We start from the raw sequence: 17,198 nt of genomic DNA, 5'->3' as shown, positions 1-17,198 counted from the left end.
ATACATTTCCTGAGCAACTGGCATTTAATACATGTACACTTACACACACAATGGAGTCTGGCTGTACATCATGTGAATACATAGATTGAATGTTGCAATAACCGGATCTCCCTTTTTGCTTTGGCTGGTAGGAAACTCAGAGGCAAATTAATAATCCTACTGTAAGAACACTGTAAGGTCATATATTATGCTTTTATGTGTATATTCATTTTTCCCTAGGCTTCATCATGCTACTCCACATTTACTTTCTTGATACTGTTATCTTTACATTTTTATTGTAATTTTACAGGCTGTCTGAACTCAGTTTGCAATATAATTATAATTATATACCTATAAGATATAACTAAATTTAACTGTTAAAATAGGAAAAAAGGATCAGCTTTAACACCTTGAAACACATCACTTCCTTAAGCCTCAATTTCTTTAACTTTTACTATTAACAAACAGTGAGTTTAAATTTTGATTGTGAAAGAAAACAGACTTCTTTACTATATGAAATACAGTTTTCTTAATGCTGGAGTCTGTCAGTTGTTACATTTGATGAGAGTAAATCTTAACAAATGAGGACCCTTTATTTAATAAAGTAATTAAGAGCAGGTATATAACACCCACTAGAGTATATTATTGCTGTTGAGGACAACTTTACTGAAAAAACCAATGTAAAAGGAGATAGTTAAGCACTTATCCAAACAGCACATTGTGATTACAGTAGCATATGTACTGCATAACCTTCTATATTTTATTCCATCTTGGAAAGCAAAAAAGATAGAATCCAAAGTCATTTACATAACACAAAGTCTAAAATTTAAGCTCTAAAGGAAAACAAAAATATGCTTATAGGAGAGTATTTCAAAGTTTTTTAAAAAACCAGCCCACAATCACTTGTAAGAATGACAAACAGCAGCATTAATATTCTGTTGTAAAAGAAAATGCAATAGTCAATCATAAAGAAACACAATGCTCACTTAGCAATATTTTAAATAATGCTGGCTTGCTCCTCATTTTTCCAGTAGGTGGACAGCTTGAGAATGACAGCAATGTTAAGAACTCACAACCTAACATTAATATACCGCTAAGAGGACTGCCACCACCACTGACATTTGAAATGACTTATATCACTATTAGATGTCACACAGGTATTAACTTATAAATAGCAAGGACCTTCCAACCCAAAATGCATCACCTACCCTTGTATTTCATCTTCTGCAATGGTGAAAATGCTTTGCTGAAGACCTTAAGTTTTATGAGTTCATAGAAGGCTGAGGCGATACCTTTGTTTTATTGCTATATGACACCTCTACTTTTTTAAGTTTCAGCGAAGAACATTTACGTGTGTGTGGTATGAAGAACGTAAAGAGAGAGAAAAATTTTAAGTAAGAAACTTTGGAAAAGATTTGAACACATAGAGTAGCTTTGTAAAAAACCAAGTCTTTTTCCTGGCTATAAACATGTTATTTATTTACCAATGAAGCTGAAAATACAGAAATATTATGGGAGCATGCTCCCACTATTGACAGAGAGCTGTACTCTAAGTGTTCTTACGTATTTACTATTTTCTACTTTATTTATATTATGCCTTAAAATAAAAAAAGAGGATTGGGATCATTATTATGTGTATTTTAAAAAAAGTGTTTATAGTTAGAAAGTAACTTTGCTTATTTAGGAACATTAAAAAATACATTAGGTACTATTAGCTAGGTTTGTAAAAGCATTAAATCCTGGAAATATTTATTTAGTATATGCCATCTCCTGTACTAGAGAGGCTCTGTGACTGATGCACCCCCAACTCCCAATCCAGTGCCTGATGTCTAAGTGGTAAATGTTCTTATTAGTTCAAAATGCAACATGATGATGGGAATAAAAAAGTTCTAAAGATATGGTCACTCCCACTACCATGAGTAAGTCTGAAATTCAGCAGGGACACGCCACGTGCACAAGTCGCTGCGATGAACGGCAGGCTGTGAGGAATGCCCCCAGGACAGAGGACGCACAAGCACAGAGATCAGGTCTACTTGGGAATGTGGGCTGAGCACCGAAGGGTCACGGATAGAATTTTAGTTACAAAAGAAAGGACATGGAAACAGAAAATTAAGAGATAAAAAGAAGACCAAAAAAAAAACAAGAAAATGATCTAAAAGGAGGAAAGCTGATCTAAAAGGACTGGTGGCCCAATCCTGCTTTGTCAGAAATTACTGAGCTACCATTAGGACCCCAGATGCCTTAATCTGAAGTGTGATTTTCTCAACAGTTGACACCTTCCACAGCCTTGCAGGTGAACAGCAGAGGGACCCCTAGTTAGGAAACAGCAAAGTACACGAAGCACAAGGTTTCAGAGCTTAACTCTCCTTTCCTCAGGTGGATATGACACCTCAACCCTACATACTTAAAACAGGTTTAGACTCTCAGAAGTTTAAACCTGCTCCTTCTCCATCTTGTTCTAAACCTTTCATAGACAGAACACTGAAAATTATCTGCTCCTAATTCCTAATGAATAAATGGGCGACGCGGTAGCAGTGCACTCTACTCCCAGCCTGAGATCCAGACAAAAGGGAAGAATGCAGACCCACCTGCCACGTAGCAAAAAGTCAGCCACATGGTAACAGAAAGGCTCTCAACCCTTCATAAGGAGAATTCTGCTTCAGGTCTACATATCGCCAATCCAAATATAATTTTGTAGCTCCTGATAAGACTATATTTTGTAAAATAAAGATACACCCTCAAATCATACATTTAGCTTGGCAAAAATCTAGTGGAAACTAATAAATCATAGAACTAATAAATTATAAGCCTAAATGCTGAAATATTCATTAATCTACATCTTACTATGTTATATTTATAATAAATTTGCACTTATATTTTCCTTTAAAATTAAAAGGCCTGAATTGCTACTACATATTTCCAGATTTCCACATTCTCCTTTACCTTTCACAACAATGATAAAAGGTTTCAGATAGCCCACATCAGGTTTGTTCGTATGTTCACAAGATAGAAGGGAACAGATGTAGAGTTTTGGCCAAAGATAAATTAAAAACAACAACAACAAAAAAACTCGAAAAACCTCAATTCTGTATAAAAATTTCTAAGGAAATTCTTCTTATTCCCATTTATCCAGTCACTATTTTTGATTAGCAACATGGTTTTAGTGAACAAAGGTATTCAGATTACTGACTCCCTAAAGAAGGATGAACTCTGTTGTTATAAAACAGGCACAGAAAAAGATTTCTTTTTGAAAGGAAGAAACATACTATTGTGAGAAACACATCTGGACCATAAGTATCTTTAGTGTTGTAATAAATTCTTTCCTGACCTTCTTCATAGAGAGGAGACCATAAAAAACAGAAGGAAGAGATGGTTTTTTCTCATATATTAAATTCTAACAAAGCACAGATAAGCATTAAAAAAAAAGTCCATTTTAATTATCCAGGTTACTCAAAATATGAGTGATTCACAACACACTATTGATGGCAAATTGGTTTTGGCATATTTTCTGTATTGATCATAATTAATTTTAAGATTAACACAAGCCTAATAGGAAAGGTCTGAAAGGAGGTGGCATGACAAGGATACACTTGAAAACTAACAAGAATTATTTTATGCTATCACTCTTTCATTATCCTTATGATTATATGGAGAATAGTTTTTTAGCCAGAGTATTAGTATATTCCTATTCATCAAGATATTATAGGCTAAACCTAAGGAAGTCTTAATAATGTCACAAATACATACCCATCATCCTATAAGTCAATTGCAGCCCTGCAGTGGACACTTTTTTTCCCAAATAAGGTTTTATATATTTTAGTATTTCACCAAGGTATTCTAAAGACTTTGTGACCATGGCCGATTTATCAGAAAGTGTCTGCAGATTCCCGTAAGTTATACCAACAGCCTATAAATAAGGAAAAACAAGATTTAGCTTTCCAAATTTTATACAATATAGGCTTTGAAAAGTAATGATAATTTCTCTCTCTTTACACACACAAACACACACCCTTTATGTTTAAGTCTTTATCCTTAACTGTGCAATATATGTTCACAGCAACTAAAATGCAAGGGAAAACAATTAACTCTTGCCTCTTATAATTAATATAAAGGTTAAAAGGAGTAAAAAAATCCATTCACCAATAATTTTTCATATTATGTTTGACTTAGCAAAGCATTAGTAAAAAGATACATGGAACTGATATAAAAGAAGCATAAAATCAAATCACATCAAGACTTCCAAACATCCTAGTATACAACTGGGAATTCCAAATCCCCAAAGTCCTACAACTATGATCTCTATAAAACTCAGCTTTGTAACATGAATTGATTCCCCACCACCCCCAGAATTTTCTTTATGAGCTTCTAGACACCAGCTTAACTTCCACAGAAGAAAAAAGGATGAGGCGTGAAGGTTGGATGACAAAATGGGGAAGAGGTGAGGCAGGCAGAGAGTAATAGTGAGGAAGAAGAGGGGAAATAAATGAAAGAGTAAGTTGAGGAAAGGTGAAAATAAGCAAGAGGTGAGAAGTCACAAAAAGAGTCAAGAGAAGACTGGCTACAGACGGGCTGGAAGGTTTGAGAAGAGTGGTACAATTTCCAAACCATTACTGGGAACTCACAGATTTCAGGAACCTAAGTTGGATATAAATGGCAGCAATACATAGAGTTATGTGATTTTAGATAGGACAAAGGAGAGAAAGCAAGTATTATACTAATCTAAGATAGAGGGTTTGTAGATGTGACCAAAAGACAAAGGAAAGGATGCAAGACTGTGAATGTCAGCAGAGTAGGTGAAGTGAGACCTCCAAGGGGCCTAATGAAGGTGGACAGGGAAGGAAGGGCGACCCTGAGAGGACATAACACTTGAAGAAAAGGAAGAAGAAAAAATTTTAATTATTAGTTCATTTAAAAATAATAAACATTACATGTTAAAGTAATTATTTTTAGCGAAAAATAAATTTATTTTCCAAAACAAACAAAAGCAATAGAAGTGGCGTGTTTCTTTTACGATTTTGCAAATCTCTTTAAAAGTCTGGCTTAATAGAAGACAGCTAGATTCTCATATCTGCTTCTGTATGTAATCTAGTGCAATGTTACAGATGAAAACAATTCAGCCTCACAAACATGTAGCTGGAAAAGGAAGAGACTTTTTAATTTTTCAGATCACTGTGGGAATTCTTCTTCGCTACTACACTAAAACTTGAAATGTGGTATTTCTTAAGCTTAATTGTAATATGGAATTCAAAGCCAAGTCAATCAACACTTTGTTCTCTGCTACATTAAAAGTCACTGGCTTACCTTTGCTCTTTGAATGACTGCTTTATAGCCATCCATGATTTTTAAAAACCCTATATTGGTCATCTGGAAATTTCTGATTCATTGAGGTATGCAGCCTACCAATGCTGACCCATTTCATTACCCATATTTAAAAAAAATCATATTCATTAATACCACTACCAACGTCATTAGAAAAATCTTTTATTGAGAAGCTCTCAAGAGCATAATGGCAAATACGAGATTTCCAAAATTCTAATTTTCTTGAAAGCTCAAATTATGTTATCTGCAACAAATGCTATCAGTTATTTTCTTTGAATTGATAGGCTTATCTCAATCATTTTTGGGAAAACGAGTCTGAATAACTATATTTTGTCAGCGATTGTTTCAAGATAAAAGCAGTCAGTTTAACTGCAACTCGAATCACCAGAGGAGAGCTTTTAATCTAGACACCATCTTGCTTTGCAGCAAAGGTTCTTTAAGTGCACTTCCCACTGTCATTCACAGATCACTGGAAGGACATGTACTCAAAAGTCAAAATTTAATAAAATTATTAACTTTACTGCTCATTAAGGATATTCTTAAATGAAATTGGCTTACTTCTTTTTCTCAGTGACTACATGGCAGTGAAAATTATAATGACTACCAGTGTAATCTTGGGCCATGGTATTAGTTTGTATTAAAGCTTTTGCACTATTTGTGCAAATGTCAATATACTTTTTTTTGACGTTGGAGAACTCCTACAAAGTTATCAGTAACCCCCATAGGTCTAGGAAACACACTTCTAAGAACCAGTAACCTTGATCTCAGTATTTTTCTGTTGAGTCTTAACCATCCTACACTGAGACAAGTATTTCTCAGTGCCTTGATTATCACTACTTACGTGTCACACTATCATTTCTGGGCAAGGAAGAGTTAACACAGCAGGCCCAACACTGCTATGCTTACAAAAGCATACTTGCAGAGCTGGCCCTTGGCTGGTGTTTTGACCTTAGCTTTTTCCCACCATTTCCTGGTAAGAAAGGCTGTTTGTGCAAACAATATAGTTTATGCTGAATACAGTTGCCCTTCTCAGAGTCTAGGATTTTGTAAATGCTAGGCAAAGGGGACCTGTGTGACCAGCTCCCATTATAAACCTTGGGCACTGAGTTGTTAATGAGCTTCCCTGGTAGAAAACATTTCATGTGTTGTCACAATTCATTGCTGGAAGAATTAAACAAGTCCAGTGTAACATCTTGGAGAGAACCCGTGGAAGCTGTGCCTGGTTTCTCTGGACTTCACCCATGACCATTTTCTCTTTGTTGACTGTGCTTTGAATCCACTGTATGAAGTCACAGCTGCTAAGTACCACTATATGCAGACTTCTCTAAGTCCTTCTACTGAATCATAGCACCTGGGGTTCATCTTTGGGACCCCTGACACAACCTCAAAATAAACGAGTTTATAATTGTACTCCTTTCTACTTCTACCCAACCCTACATCATGATGTTTCTATTTTTCCTTAAGGTATCATCATTCTTCTAATTTTAAACACAGTATTTATTTCATATGAATTCAAAAATCTCATATTTCAACACTAACTTCCTTCTAAATCTTGCAAGTTTCTGACCAATCATCTACTCTATTGTTAATTTTTCTTAAAAAGTAAATTGCTCAAATCAGACCTACTTAAAAATTTATAAAGCCTTCACACTGTTCACAGGATAAAACCTAAACTTCTTATACCAGGATGCTCTGAATTCTTACCTCATGACTCTTACCTTATCTATCACTTAAGCATATACTGTCTTATATTATTACTATTTTAACCTTTGTATATATCTTGTATTCTCAGACAAGTAAAAGTTTTCTAAGATCAAGGAGGACTTCCTTTGTTTTTAAGTTCCTAAGAGTTCCTAGCATAATACTATCTAGCATTTAGCAAACTATTATTTATTGAGTGTTAAAAGAGCAACTAATTTGAACTCAATTAAATTAGAGGCTTTGACTAGCATAGGTGTTTAATTATTGGTTAAGATCCAATCAACAAATACATAAAAGGCTTAATAGAAATGCATATTTTATATCAACATACTATTACTAAATTTGTAGGATTAATGTGACATCTCTGTTGTACAACTGTACTTTAACTTAATGGAAATCAGTAGAAGAATTCACATTTATGCAAAGAGCTTATGAGATGTATGATTTTCACTGTAGTTAATACCAACCACTCTGTGGGAAAAACCAACTTTTATTGTGAACAGCTTACAAAAACACTAATCCAAACACATTAACAACCTTAACTAGACTGTAAAGAAAAGACTATCATAGAAAAAAGACTCCAACAAAATTAATAATTAAGAATGAAATGTTGAATGGGGCTATTTATTATAGAGACAAAATGAAACAAATAGATTGGGTTTTAAAGCCCCAACCATACTATGATATCAAGTAATTGGTGTTTATGCAGAATACACTAAAATTTCACTGTAAAATTTACGCCATTTGGTAAAGGGTGGTAAACATTGAGCTGGAACTATTATGGACCATATAACAGGAAATCTAGTTCCCAAGTATCTGAAGAATATTGCTCTCCAGCAATTTCAGTAATAAAATATTCCTACAATTTAGATTAGTGTTAGCATAAGGCTTTCATGTAACATTCTTTACTCTTATTATTTTTCATTAAATATAATTCTTCTGATATCCTTATGAGTATATGAACTATACTATACCTTTTATTCCTCCAGAATTTTATAATAACAAGCAAGCAATAATATGATCCAATTTAAGAAATTTCACTTTATAGAGTAAGTTTGAGAACACTTCAAGTTTTTTTGAAAAGTTAATTTTAACTGATTTGCACATTATACTAATAAATGAAAAATACCTCGAAGAATTGAACAAGTGCTTTTTTAGGATCTTCTGTGATGGACAAATCTTCAACGTGAGCCTTTAAGAAAATATCCTTTACTTCTGAGAGTTTAAATAGCAACCTTGTCAGTTCAGCCAGCTGTTCCAAATACTCCTTTTCTGTTAAAATAATATCATAATATTTGTAGAGTATGTTTACTACATTAATTTATTTTATATATAGTGGACGAGAAAGCAGAGAATGGAGTGTTCATTCATGACCTTCCTTTTAAAATTCAAATTTTTGCATAATTAAAAACTTTGAATTTAAGTTCTCTCACTAATGGAAAGTTTTATTTAAAAACAAATATGTATTTGTAAGTGTCCTAGGCCCCAAAATTATTCATGTAAAGCCAACTGTTATAATAAGACATCAAAATAAATATGGGGCATTTTTCTATCTTTGCATGATTTATAAATGGTCCTGAAGAATAGCTTTAGGAAGAGGCATGTCCTATAGTTCTCCATGGGGAACTTTAAAAAGTATGGGTATCATTTAGTGACTAAAGGAGAAGAAAGGTAAAATAATCAAATAGAGAATGGGGGAGAACTACTCATAATTGACTGTTTTTCTTTTTAGGGTGTTCTGGTGGGATATCTGGTTATTTACTTCACAGTTTCACTTTTCTGTGTGTGTGATCAGTTTCTTCAAGGAAAAAAAAACCAGCCTGTCACCTGAAAGCAAATTTTTGTTCTGGGCCCCCAGGTAAAACAAGTTATTTTATCTTCACGGGAGAGAAACCTGTCATATATGTGACAGGTTGCAAAGGGGAAGGAAACAGGTTGCAAAAGGAAATTTCTATATTCATACCTAATTGTTAAAAATATATTTTGTATCTCTTCTATTAATTTATATAGCAAAACAGAGAATTTTTAACATATTTAGCTGTCTAGAAAGCAAAACTCCTGCAAAACTTACCAACTGCCTGTTCAGGATTTATATCAACATAAAACTCATCAGGCACATGGAGATTTTTTACATACATTTGCAAAATGCAACGGATCCATGATCTCACAGTTAAGGCTTGAAAAGATACACAGCCTGAATGAGAAAGTGCTTCACATAACATGCTGTAAAATAAGTCGATGGATATTAAAAAACAAAAACAAAAGCAAAATTTGACAATATGTTCCCTGAGTATAGACATTAATAAATAAAGAACGGCATTCTAACATTCCCCACTTCTTTTGACCTCGCTGATATACAAACACACTAATGTAGACATGCATTGCTGAAAATGAACACTACAGATACACACAACAAGACAGTTCTTGCTTTTATTGGTAATGCTCTGATTTTTATTTTTTCTTTTCTACTGATGGCATAGGTGTAGGCTTACACCAAGGGAAAGAGGTATAGAAGAATATGGTTAAATGGGAGAAGTCAGGAAAGGGTTTACTACTACTAGTTGGGTGAAATAATAACAAAAGAAGCGGCAAGTATATAAAAAAAAAACAGTGGCCCTTAGAGTAGATAAACAAGAGAAGCATTCAAGAGCATATATATAAGAAAAAAGTTAAAGACAAAATATATTTCTCTGTGGGTCTCCTGACCAACCCCATTCCCTTCCCTCCCTTTCTGTGCCCCACCCCATAGGTGGTCATGATTACAGAATTCCAGGTAACATCTGCTAAAACTTTTTAAACTCTTTCTACAAAGCCAAACCATGTTGATTTCTAAATAGGATTTCTACTCATTTCATAAGAGGGGGTAGAGAGAATGAGGATGGTTTTAAGCTAACTATAAAGTGTTATGCAAACTCAGAAATTTTAACAAAACATAAATACTGTTCTGAAGAACTTTCAAATGTAAGTTGTCACAAAAGGAGTACACAATGCAAAAGAACTTAGATGGGTCATTTGTTACCTATCCAACCTTCCCAAAACTCACACCTTTGCATTTTAGTTTCTTCAATTGTTTAATACACAAACGTTATTTTTAATACTAAAATTATTTCAGACAGTATCAGCAAAAGTGTTCAATAAATAATAATGATTTTGTCGTTACAGAATTGTTAAGTTGGAAGGGAACCTGCAAGCCCAAGTGAGGCTGACCTCCCTTATTCTGCAACTGAAGCCAGTGAGACGGTGACTAATGGCCGCTTCACGAGCGTCCACCTGAGAACACCTCCCCCCGAACCGCCTCGCTCTTCACTTTCACCGACTGGCGGCTTGGGCAAGAACTACAGTGGTCTCTCAGGTCTCTGTATTTATTTTATTTTCCCTCATCTCCATATTCTTATTCAAATATTCCTGATCAACTTTATACTCCTTCTGTTTTAACTTTACGTTGTGTATTTTTTCTACTGGGGCTCCTCTGGTCTCTCATGCACTGTGGCAAGAGATACTAAGAGATAAGGAGACCAATGCTCAGGGTGGTGAAGTGTCTTGTTCATAATCACACAAGATAAGAGTCAAATCTTTAAATATCTAGTTGTGAAAGGAAAGCTATCATTAAATCTAAAAGTACAGTAATATATAGTGTCTTACAGACTTAGCTATATTAATTGTGTAATTTCTTCTACAATGCTGAGCACAGAAAGGCCACTTCAGGAGGAGTAAGGAGTCCTACCAAAGTTTCAAAGAAGGGCTTAAAACAGAATTAGCTTTTTAAGAAAAGCAGGCCTCACAAAACACAAGTTAACTTTCTTCCTCCTACTACCATCAAAATGCTGATACATCCAAAACAAAACACTGCTCCAGTGAGAGTACATGTAGTAAAGACCAGTTTTTATTTGTGAAAATTCTTACTTTCCTAGTGTATCAACCTATCACGGGTTACACTAATGAGCATACCTAAAATAACTTACCCATTTTGTAGGAAATGACTTAAGTATCTTGCTACAACTTGAGGCCAGACGATATCATCCCAGCCAAAAAGTTTTATTAGTGATGTAACTGGCTGAGGCTGAAGATCTGATGGGGCTGTGCTGGGCATGTCCATTGCTAACAAAGTAAAATCTAGATTTCAAATGAGAGAAACTTGTGGTGAGAACTTTAAAAAAACTCTTTCCCCTCCCAAAATTGTATCAATAGTGATTTACAAAAAAATGCAGCACTAAAAATAAAATGTCACATTTAGAAATGTAGAACTGAAAGCTAAAACTGATCTAAATGCATGTTGTCAAAGAAATTTCTCTAGTGGTCATTCAGATCTCCAAGAAAGGGTCTAGAATAATCCTGGCATTATCACTATGAATTTATAATGGTACCTTCAAATTGCAGGTTCAAGCCTGCTGTTTCTGCTAACGTGCTGCCCTCATTCAACAATATTTTTGCATCTGCTCGTCACGGATCAAGCTAACTTACTTGCCTCCTGCCACAGTCGGATTCACTCTTACCTCCCGCCATAGACATTCTTTTCTATTAAACAATGATTGCCTACCATCAATGACACTTCACTTCCTCCAGAACTCGGCCTAGGAAACAGAACTGCTTAGTTAACCATGTTAAATATACTGTAATTTCCTGGGGATTCTCCAACTTAATTTATAATATATTAATTATTTTTGTCAATGAATTGCTTACTAAGCACTGTCTCCTATGCAGCTCTCTCAGATGGTAGCTATTTATTTTCTCATTCCTCTCATAATACTGACCTACACTTAGAGTGACTTTACTCCTGGGTCCATGTTGCTGATTCTAGACCATTCTCCTTTTCCCTGAAAACCTCCAGCTTTGACTCTCATGAAAACAGATGATGCCAGCCATTACTCTTGTGGTGGCATTAGCCCCCTGCTTCCTCACAGGAAGACTGTGGCTCGCTGACATTCTAACAGCATTCCCGTCACAAACCTTGTTGAGTCTTCTTCCAACATCCCAGCGTCTTCAGTTTCTTGAGCTCCTCTCCTCCAATGAATCTATCATTCACCATACTTTAGCCTTTCACTCTGATGTGATACTGAGAGATCTTGGCATTGCCAGTAAGTACAATCTCTCCACAATTTTAATTCCAAGGACACTACTTTCCAGCACCAAACTGGCTTTCCAAATGTCCACCTCTAGGTCTCCACCAGGACATACGTTTCATTGATCCTACAGCTTTTTCCCTGTCTCTCACTGTCTTCACGGCTTCCTTTCCCTTTGCAGGCTAGGTCACCTGGTGTGTTATTACACTCATTTCTGTATACCATCAGTTCCCTTGCTTCTTACTTGATTTGTTGTACTTGCCTGGAAAAAACACCATCTGCTGAATTCCAGCTCTTGGTCTTATCCCCACATGTACTTGCACCAGTATAAACGGGCTGGCGAACAACCATGATGACTGATCTCACATTAAATTTGCAACTACAATCTTTAACGGGCCCTTGGAGCTGTCCAGTGCTCCTGCTGTCTCCCTAGTGTACTCAGTCTTATCCTGCTACAGGACAACCGTGTACCACTCTCTGGCATCCCCTCCAAGCCTCCACACTTCCAGCTTCAAAGAGAAGTGAGAACCATCAGAAGAGAACTAACCACAGGCTCCCACTCCATCCCGGCCCATTTACGCTGCTTCTCCGCTGCTCCTACAGATGATCTGACTTGGCCAAGTCCTCTATGGGATCCCATTTCTCTTGGGCATTAAAACACAAGTCAATCTCTGGCATCGTTAAGTTTTCCCTCACTCCAGAATATTCCTGTCAGCACTATAAATATGATGAAATATCTCCCATGTTACTGAAAAAAAAAACAAAAACCTTTTCTGACCCCACATCCCTCTGTAGCTAACATCTCCATTTTTCTGCCTCTCTTAAATAGTGATGGTACTCAGAAAGATTTATCTGCATTGTAGTCTCCAATTCCTCTTGCATCTTTCTGGAATTACCTTCAATCAGGCCTCTGTCTTACCACAAGGACTGCTCTTCAAGGTCACCAGTGACCTCTTCCTTGCTGAATCCAATGACTAACTCTCAGGCCACATCCTACTTGACCCATTAACAGCATTTCAGTTGTCCGATCACTTCCTCTTCCTTGAAACGCTTTGTCATCTGATTCCAAGGACACCACACTCCTTGGGTTTTCCTCTGACTTCACAGGCACTCCTTTGCAGTCTCCTCTCTTGGTGCATTTTTATCCGATATACCTGAATATCCTAGGCCTAGTGCTCATACTTCTCTTTTTACCAATACTCCACTGGCGATCTCATACACGAACAGTTGCCCAGTTTAAATCTCCTGCTGGGACCTGTTGCTTGTACCGTAGTCTCATCATCCAAGTGCATATGTAACATTTCTACTTGGATCTTAACAGATATCTAAGAAAAATATGTCCAACGTCAAAATTCTAGTCTCCCTTCAAAAAATCTTCCACATTGCAGCAAACAGGGGACACTGTTTATCTGTTATGCTTACCAAACCTTCCCCTTTTAGAAAATTTTGTCAGCTATAATTTCAAAATACTGTACCTTCAGATTGGAAGGAAATATGACCAGTTCTTACCACTCTCTACTGCTACATTAGCCCAAGCTGCTCCTTTCTAAATAGCTGCAATACTTCCCTAACCAGCTTCCCTGCCTCTCCCCAGGCCTCCCTGTAGTCTCTTCTCAGTCTAGCAGCCAGAGGGATCTGACAACTCCTCTGTTCAAGATTCCAGTCACAGAGTAAAGGCAAAAATTTCTGCAACTGCATACAAGGAAGAACAAAAACTAGCTCTCCATTACCTTTTTGTAAAATTGAAATACAGCTAATATACAGTATTATTGGTTTCAGGTATACAACAATTTGACAATGATATACATTACTAAATACTCACACTGTGTCACTGTCATCTGTTAACACACAAAGGTAGTAGAGTACAATATTATTGACTATATTATTCCCTATGCTGTTTTCTCAGCCCTGTGACTAACTTATTTTATAATTGCAAGTCTGTACCTCTTCATCCCCTTCACCTATTCTACCCATCCCCTGTTCGGGCAACCAGCAGTCTGTTCTCCATGTTTGCAAGCATATTTGTTTTGTTTTGTTTTTTAGAATCCATATGCAAGCAAAATTATATGGCATTTGTCTTTCTTTGATTAATTTCCACTTAGCACAATATCTGCTGGGTCCATCCATGTTGCTGCAAGTGGCAAGATCTTATTCTTTTTTATGGCTGAGTAAATATATATATATATATATATATATATATATATATATATATATATACACACACACACACACACACACACACACACACACACACACACACACACACTACATCTTTATCCACTCATCTATCAATGGACACTTACGTTGCTTCCAAATCTTAGCTATTGGAAATAATGCCGCAATAAACGTAGGTGTGCATATATCTTTTCAAATCAGTGATTTTGTTTTCTTCGGGTAAATTCCCAGAAGTGGAATTGCTGGGTCATATGGTATTTCTATTTTTGCTTTTTTGAGAAATCTCCATACTGCTTTCCACAGTGGCTATACCAATGTACACTCCTGCCAGCAGTGTAGGAGGGCTCCTTCTTCTCCACATCCCCATCAACACTTGTTATTTCTTGTCTTTTGGATAGTGGCCATTGTGACTGGTGTGAGATGCTATCTCACTATGGCTTTGATTGGTATTTCCCTTATGATGAGTAATGTTGGGCATCTTTTCATGAGTCTGTTGGCCATCCATATGTCTTCTTCGGAAAACAGTCTATTCAGGTCTTCTCCCCATTTTTTACTAGCATTACTGTTTTTTTGGTGTCGAGTTGTATGAGTTATTTATATATTCTGGATACTAACCCCTTGTGTAGTTGTTGGCTATATCGTTTGCAAACATATTCTTCCATTTGGTAGGCTGCCTTGTTTTCTTTTTTAGGAGAGCAAGGGCAGAGGCTTTTATTTAGAAATAAAGTAAGAGGAAAGAGCTCCTGGCGAGGGGACAAGAGAGCCCCGTAGGCTGCCTTTTTATTCTGTTAGGTTCCTTTGGTGTCCAGAAGCTTTTTTAGTTACATGTAGTCCCACTTGTTTATTTTTGCTTTTGTTTCCCTTGCTTGGGGAAATTATGTCCAGAAAAAAATTACTAAGCTGACTTCAAGAATTTTTTGCCTGTTTTCTTCCAGGAGTTTTATGGTTTCAGATCTTATATTTAGGTCCTTAATGCATTTCAAGTTTTATTTTTGTGCATGTTGCTCTTTTGCAGGTAGCTGTCCACTTTTTCAACACTTTTACTGAAGAGACTGCATTCTCCCCATTGTTATTCTTGCCTCTTTTGTCATATATTGACTGTCAATACAAGTATGGATTTATTTCTGTGTTCTCAATTTTGTTTCATTGATCCATTTGTCTATTTTTGTGCCAGTATCATACTGTTTTGCTTACTGTAGCTTTGTAGTATACTTTGAAATTAGGGAGTGTGATACCTTCAGCTTTGTTCTTTCTCAAGACTGCTTTGGTTATTCAGGGACTTTTGTGGTTACAAATTTTAGAATCATTTGTTATAATTCTGTAGAAAAACGTCATTGGTATTTTGATACAGATTGCATTAAATCTGTAGATTGCTTTGGGTAGTGTGGCTATTTTAACAATATTAATTCTTCCTATTTATGAGCACAGAATATCTTTCCATTTATTGGTGTGTCTTTGATTTTTTTCATCAATATCTTACAGCTTTCAGTGTACAGGTCTTTCACCTCCTTGGTTAGGTTTACGCTTAGGTTAAAATCCCTAAATTGGACATTTTTCTTTATTTCTCTTTCTGCTAGTTTGTTATTGGTATAGTAAGGTAATGGATTTCTGTATACTGATTTTTGCATCCTGCAACTTTACTGAATTCATTTATTGTAATGTTTTTTGGTAGAGTCTTTAGGGTTTTCTATATACAGTATCATGTCGTCTCTAAATGGAGACAATTTTATTTCTTCTACACCAATTTGGATGTATTTCATCTGTTTTTCTTGTCAGAATGCTGTGGCTATGACTTCCAGTACTATGTTGAATAAAAGTGGTAAGAGTGGGCACCCTTGTCTTGCCCCTGATCGTACAGGAAAAGCTTTCAGCTTTTCACCATTGCATATATTATCTGTGGGTTTGTCATATATGACATTTATTATGTTGAGGAATGTCCCTCTTTACACACTTTGCTGATCCTTCTTTAATGGATGTTGAATTTTGTCAAATGCTTTTTTTGAATCTATTGACATGACCTTCTTTTTGTTAATGTGCTGTATCACACTGATTCAACCATCCTGGCATCCCTAGAATAAAGCCCACCTGGTCATAATGAGTCATCCTTTTAATGTATTTCTGAATTCAGTGTAGCAATATTTTGTTGCGGATTTTTATATCTCTATTCATTAGGGATAATGGTCTGTAATTTTCTTTTTTCTTTGTAGGCACTTTGCCTGGTTTTGGTATCAGGGTGATGCTGGCCTCATGGAATGAATCTGGCAGCTTTCCTTCCTCTTCAAATTTTTGTCTCCATTACCTCTTGATCACATATATGACTGCTCTCTGTCCCTTCCTGACACCACATGAGCTTTTATGGCTTCCCTGTAGCTCCTCAAACACAGCAGACAAGGTGTTGCCTTGGGACTTATGTGTGGAAGTGGTGCCCCATCATCTTCAGGTCTTTGACCCAGGCCTTCCTGAGAACTTAGAAGTACAGCCTGCCTCTGGCCTTCCTTATCCCTATCCTCTTCTCTATGTTTAATTTTCTCCAAAACACTTTTCACCATATATTAGACATTTCACTTGCTTATTGAGTTACTGTTCTCCCTCCCCCACTAGACTATAAGCTCCATGCGAACATGTAGCTTATAGATGAGAAAAGGAATTGTGGTCCTTTTTTCCAACTGATATATCCCTAGTGACAATAAAAGTGGGTATCCAATGACCTTTTTTTTTTTTAATGCAGAAAGTTTTCCTCTTCTAATTTATCAAGTCTTTATTTCAAAACAAATTCAAAACGCACACATATTTTTCTTTATATTTATATACCATTTGTTTTCAGCACCTAGGACAGCACCAGCTAAACTTGTGTGATACCATTTTTGTCCACTGCCTGGGAGTTGCAATGATGAATGGAAAAAAGATAAGTCATATCGGCTAGTAAGGACTGCTTTGCTTAAACTGATTGAATATCAATATTTA

At 36.0% G+C, this 17,198-nt stretch overlaps 1 protein-coding gene across 3 annotated transcripts in view; it reads right to left on the bottom strand.

Annotated features, from left to right (window-relative positions):
- The window catches only part of MMS22L (MMS22 like, DNA repair protein), a 116,920-nt gene that overhangs the window by 25,381 nt on the left and 74,341 nt on the right, over positions 1-17,198 (bottom strand). For all 3 annotated transcript variants that reach the window (XM_073220936.1, XM_073220934.1, XM_073220935.1), the window contains exons 16-19: positions 10,962-11,112; positions 9,071-9,222; positions 8,129-8,271; positions 3,727-3,886 (exon numbers count right to left, since the gene is read on the bottom strand). In XM_073220936.1, the coding sequence (XP_073077037.1) occupies positions 3,727-3,886; positions 8,129-8,271; positions 9,071-9,222; positions 10,962-11,112 (606 nt within the window). The remainder of the gene's footprint in view (positions 1-3,726; positions 3,887-8,128; positions 8,272-9,070; positions 9,223-10,961; positions 11,113-17,198) is intronic.

The sequence above is a fragment of the Manis javanica genome, chromosome 13 (assembly GCF_040802235.1).
Source record: "Manis javanica isolate MJ-LG chromosome 13, MJ_LKY, whole genome shotgun sequence".
Classification (NCBI taxonomy): Eukaryota; Metazoa; Chordata; class Mammalia; order Pholidota; family Manidae; genus Manis; species Manis javanica.
Note: the sequence above shows the minus strand (reverse complement) of the source record. Positions and strands in the feature narration are given on the sequence as shown.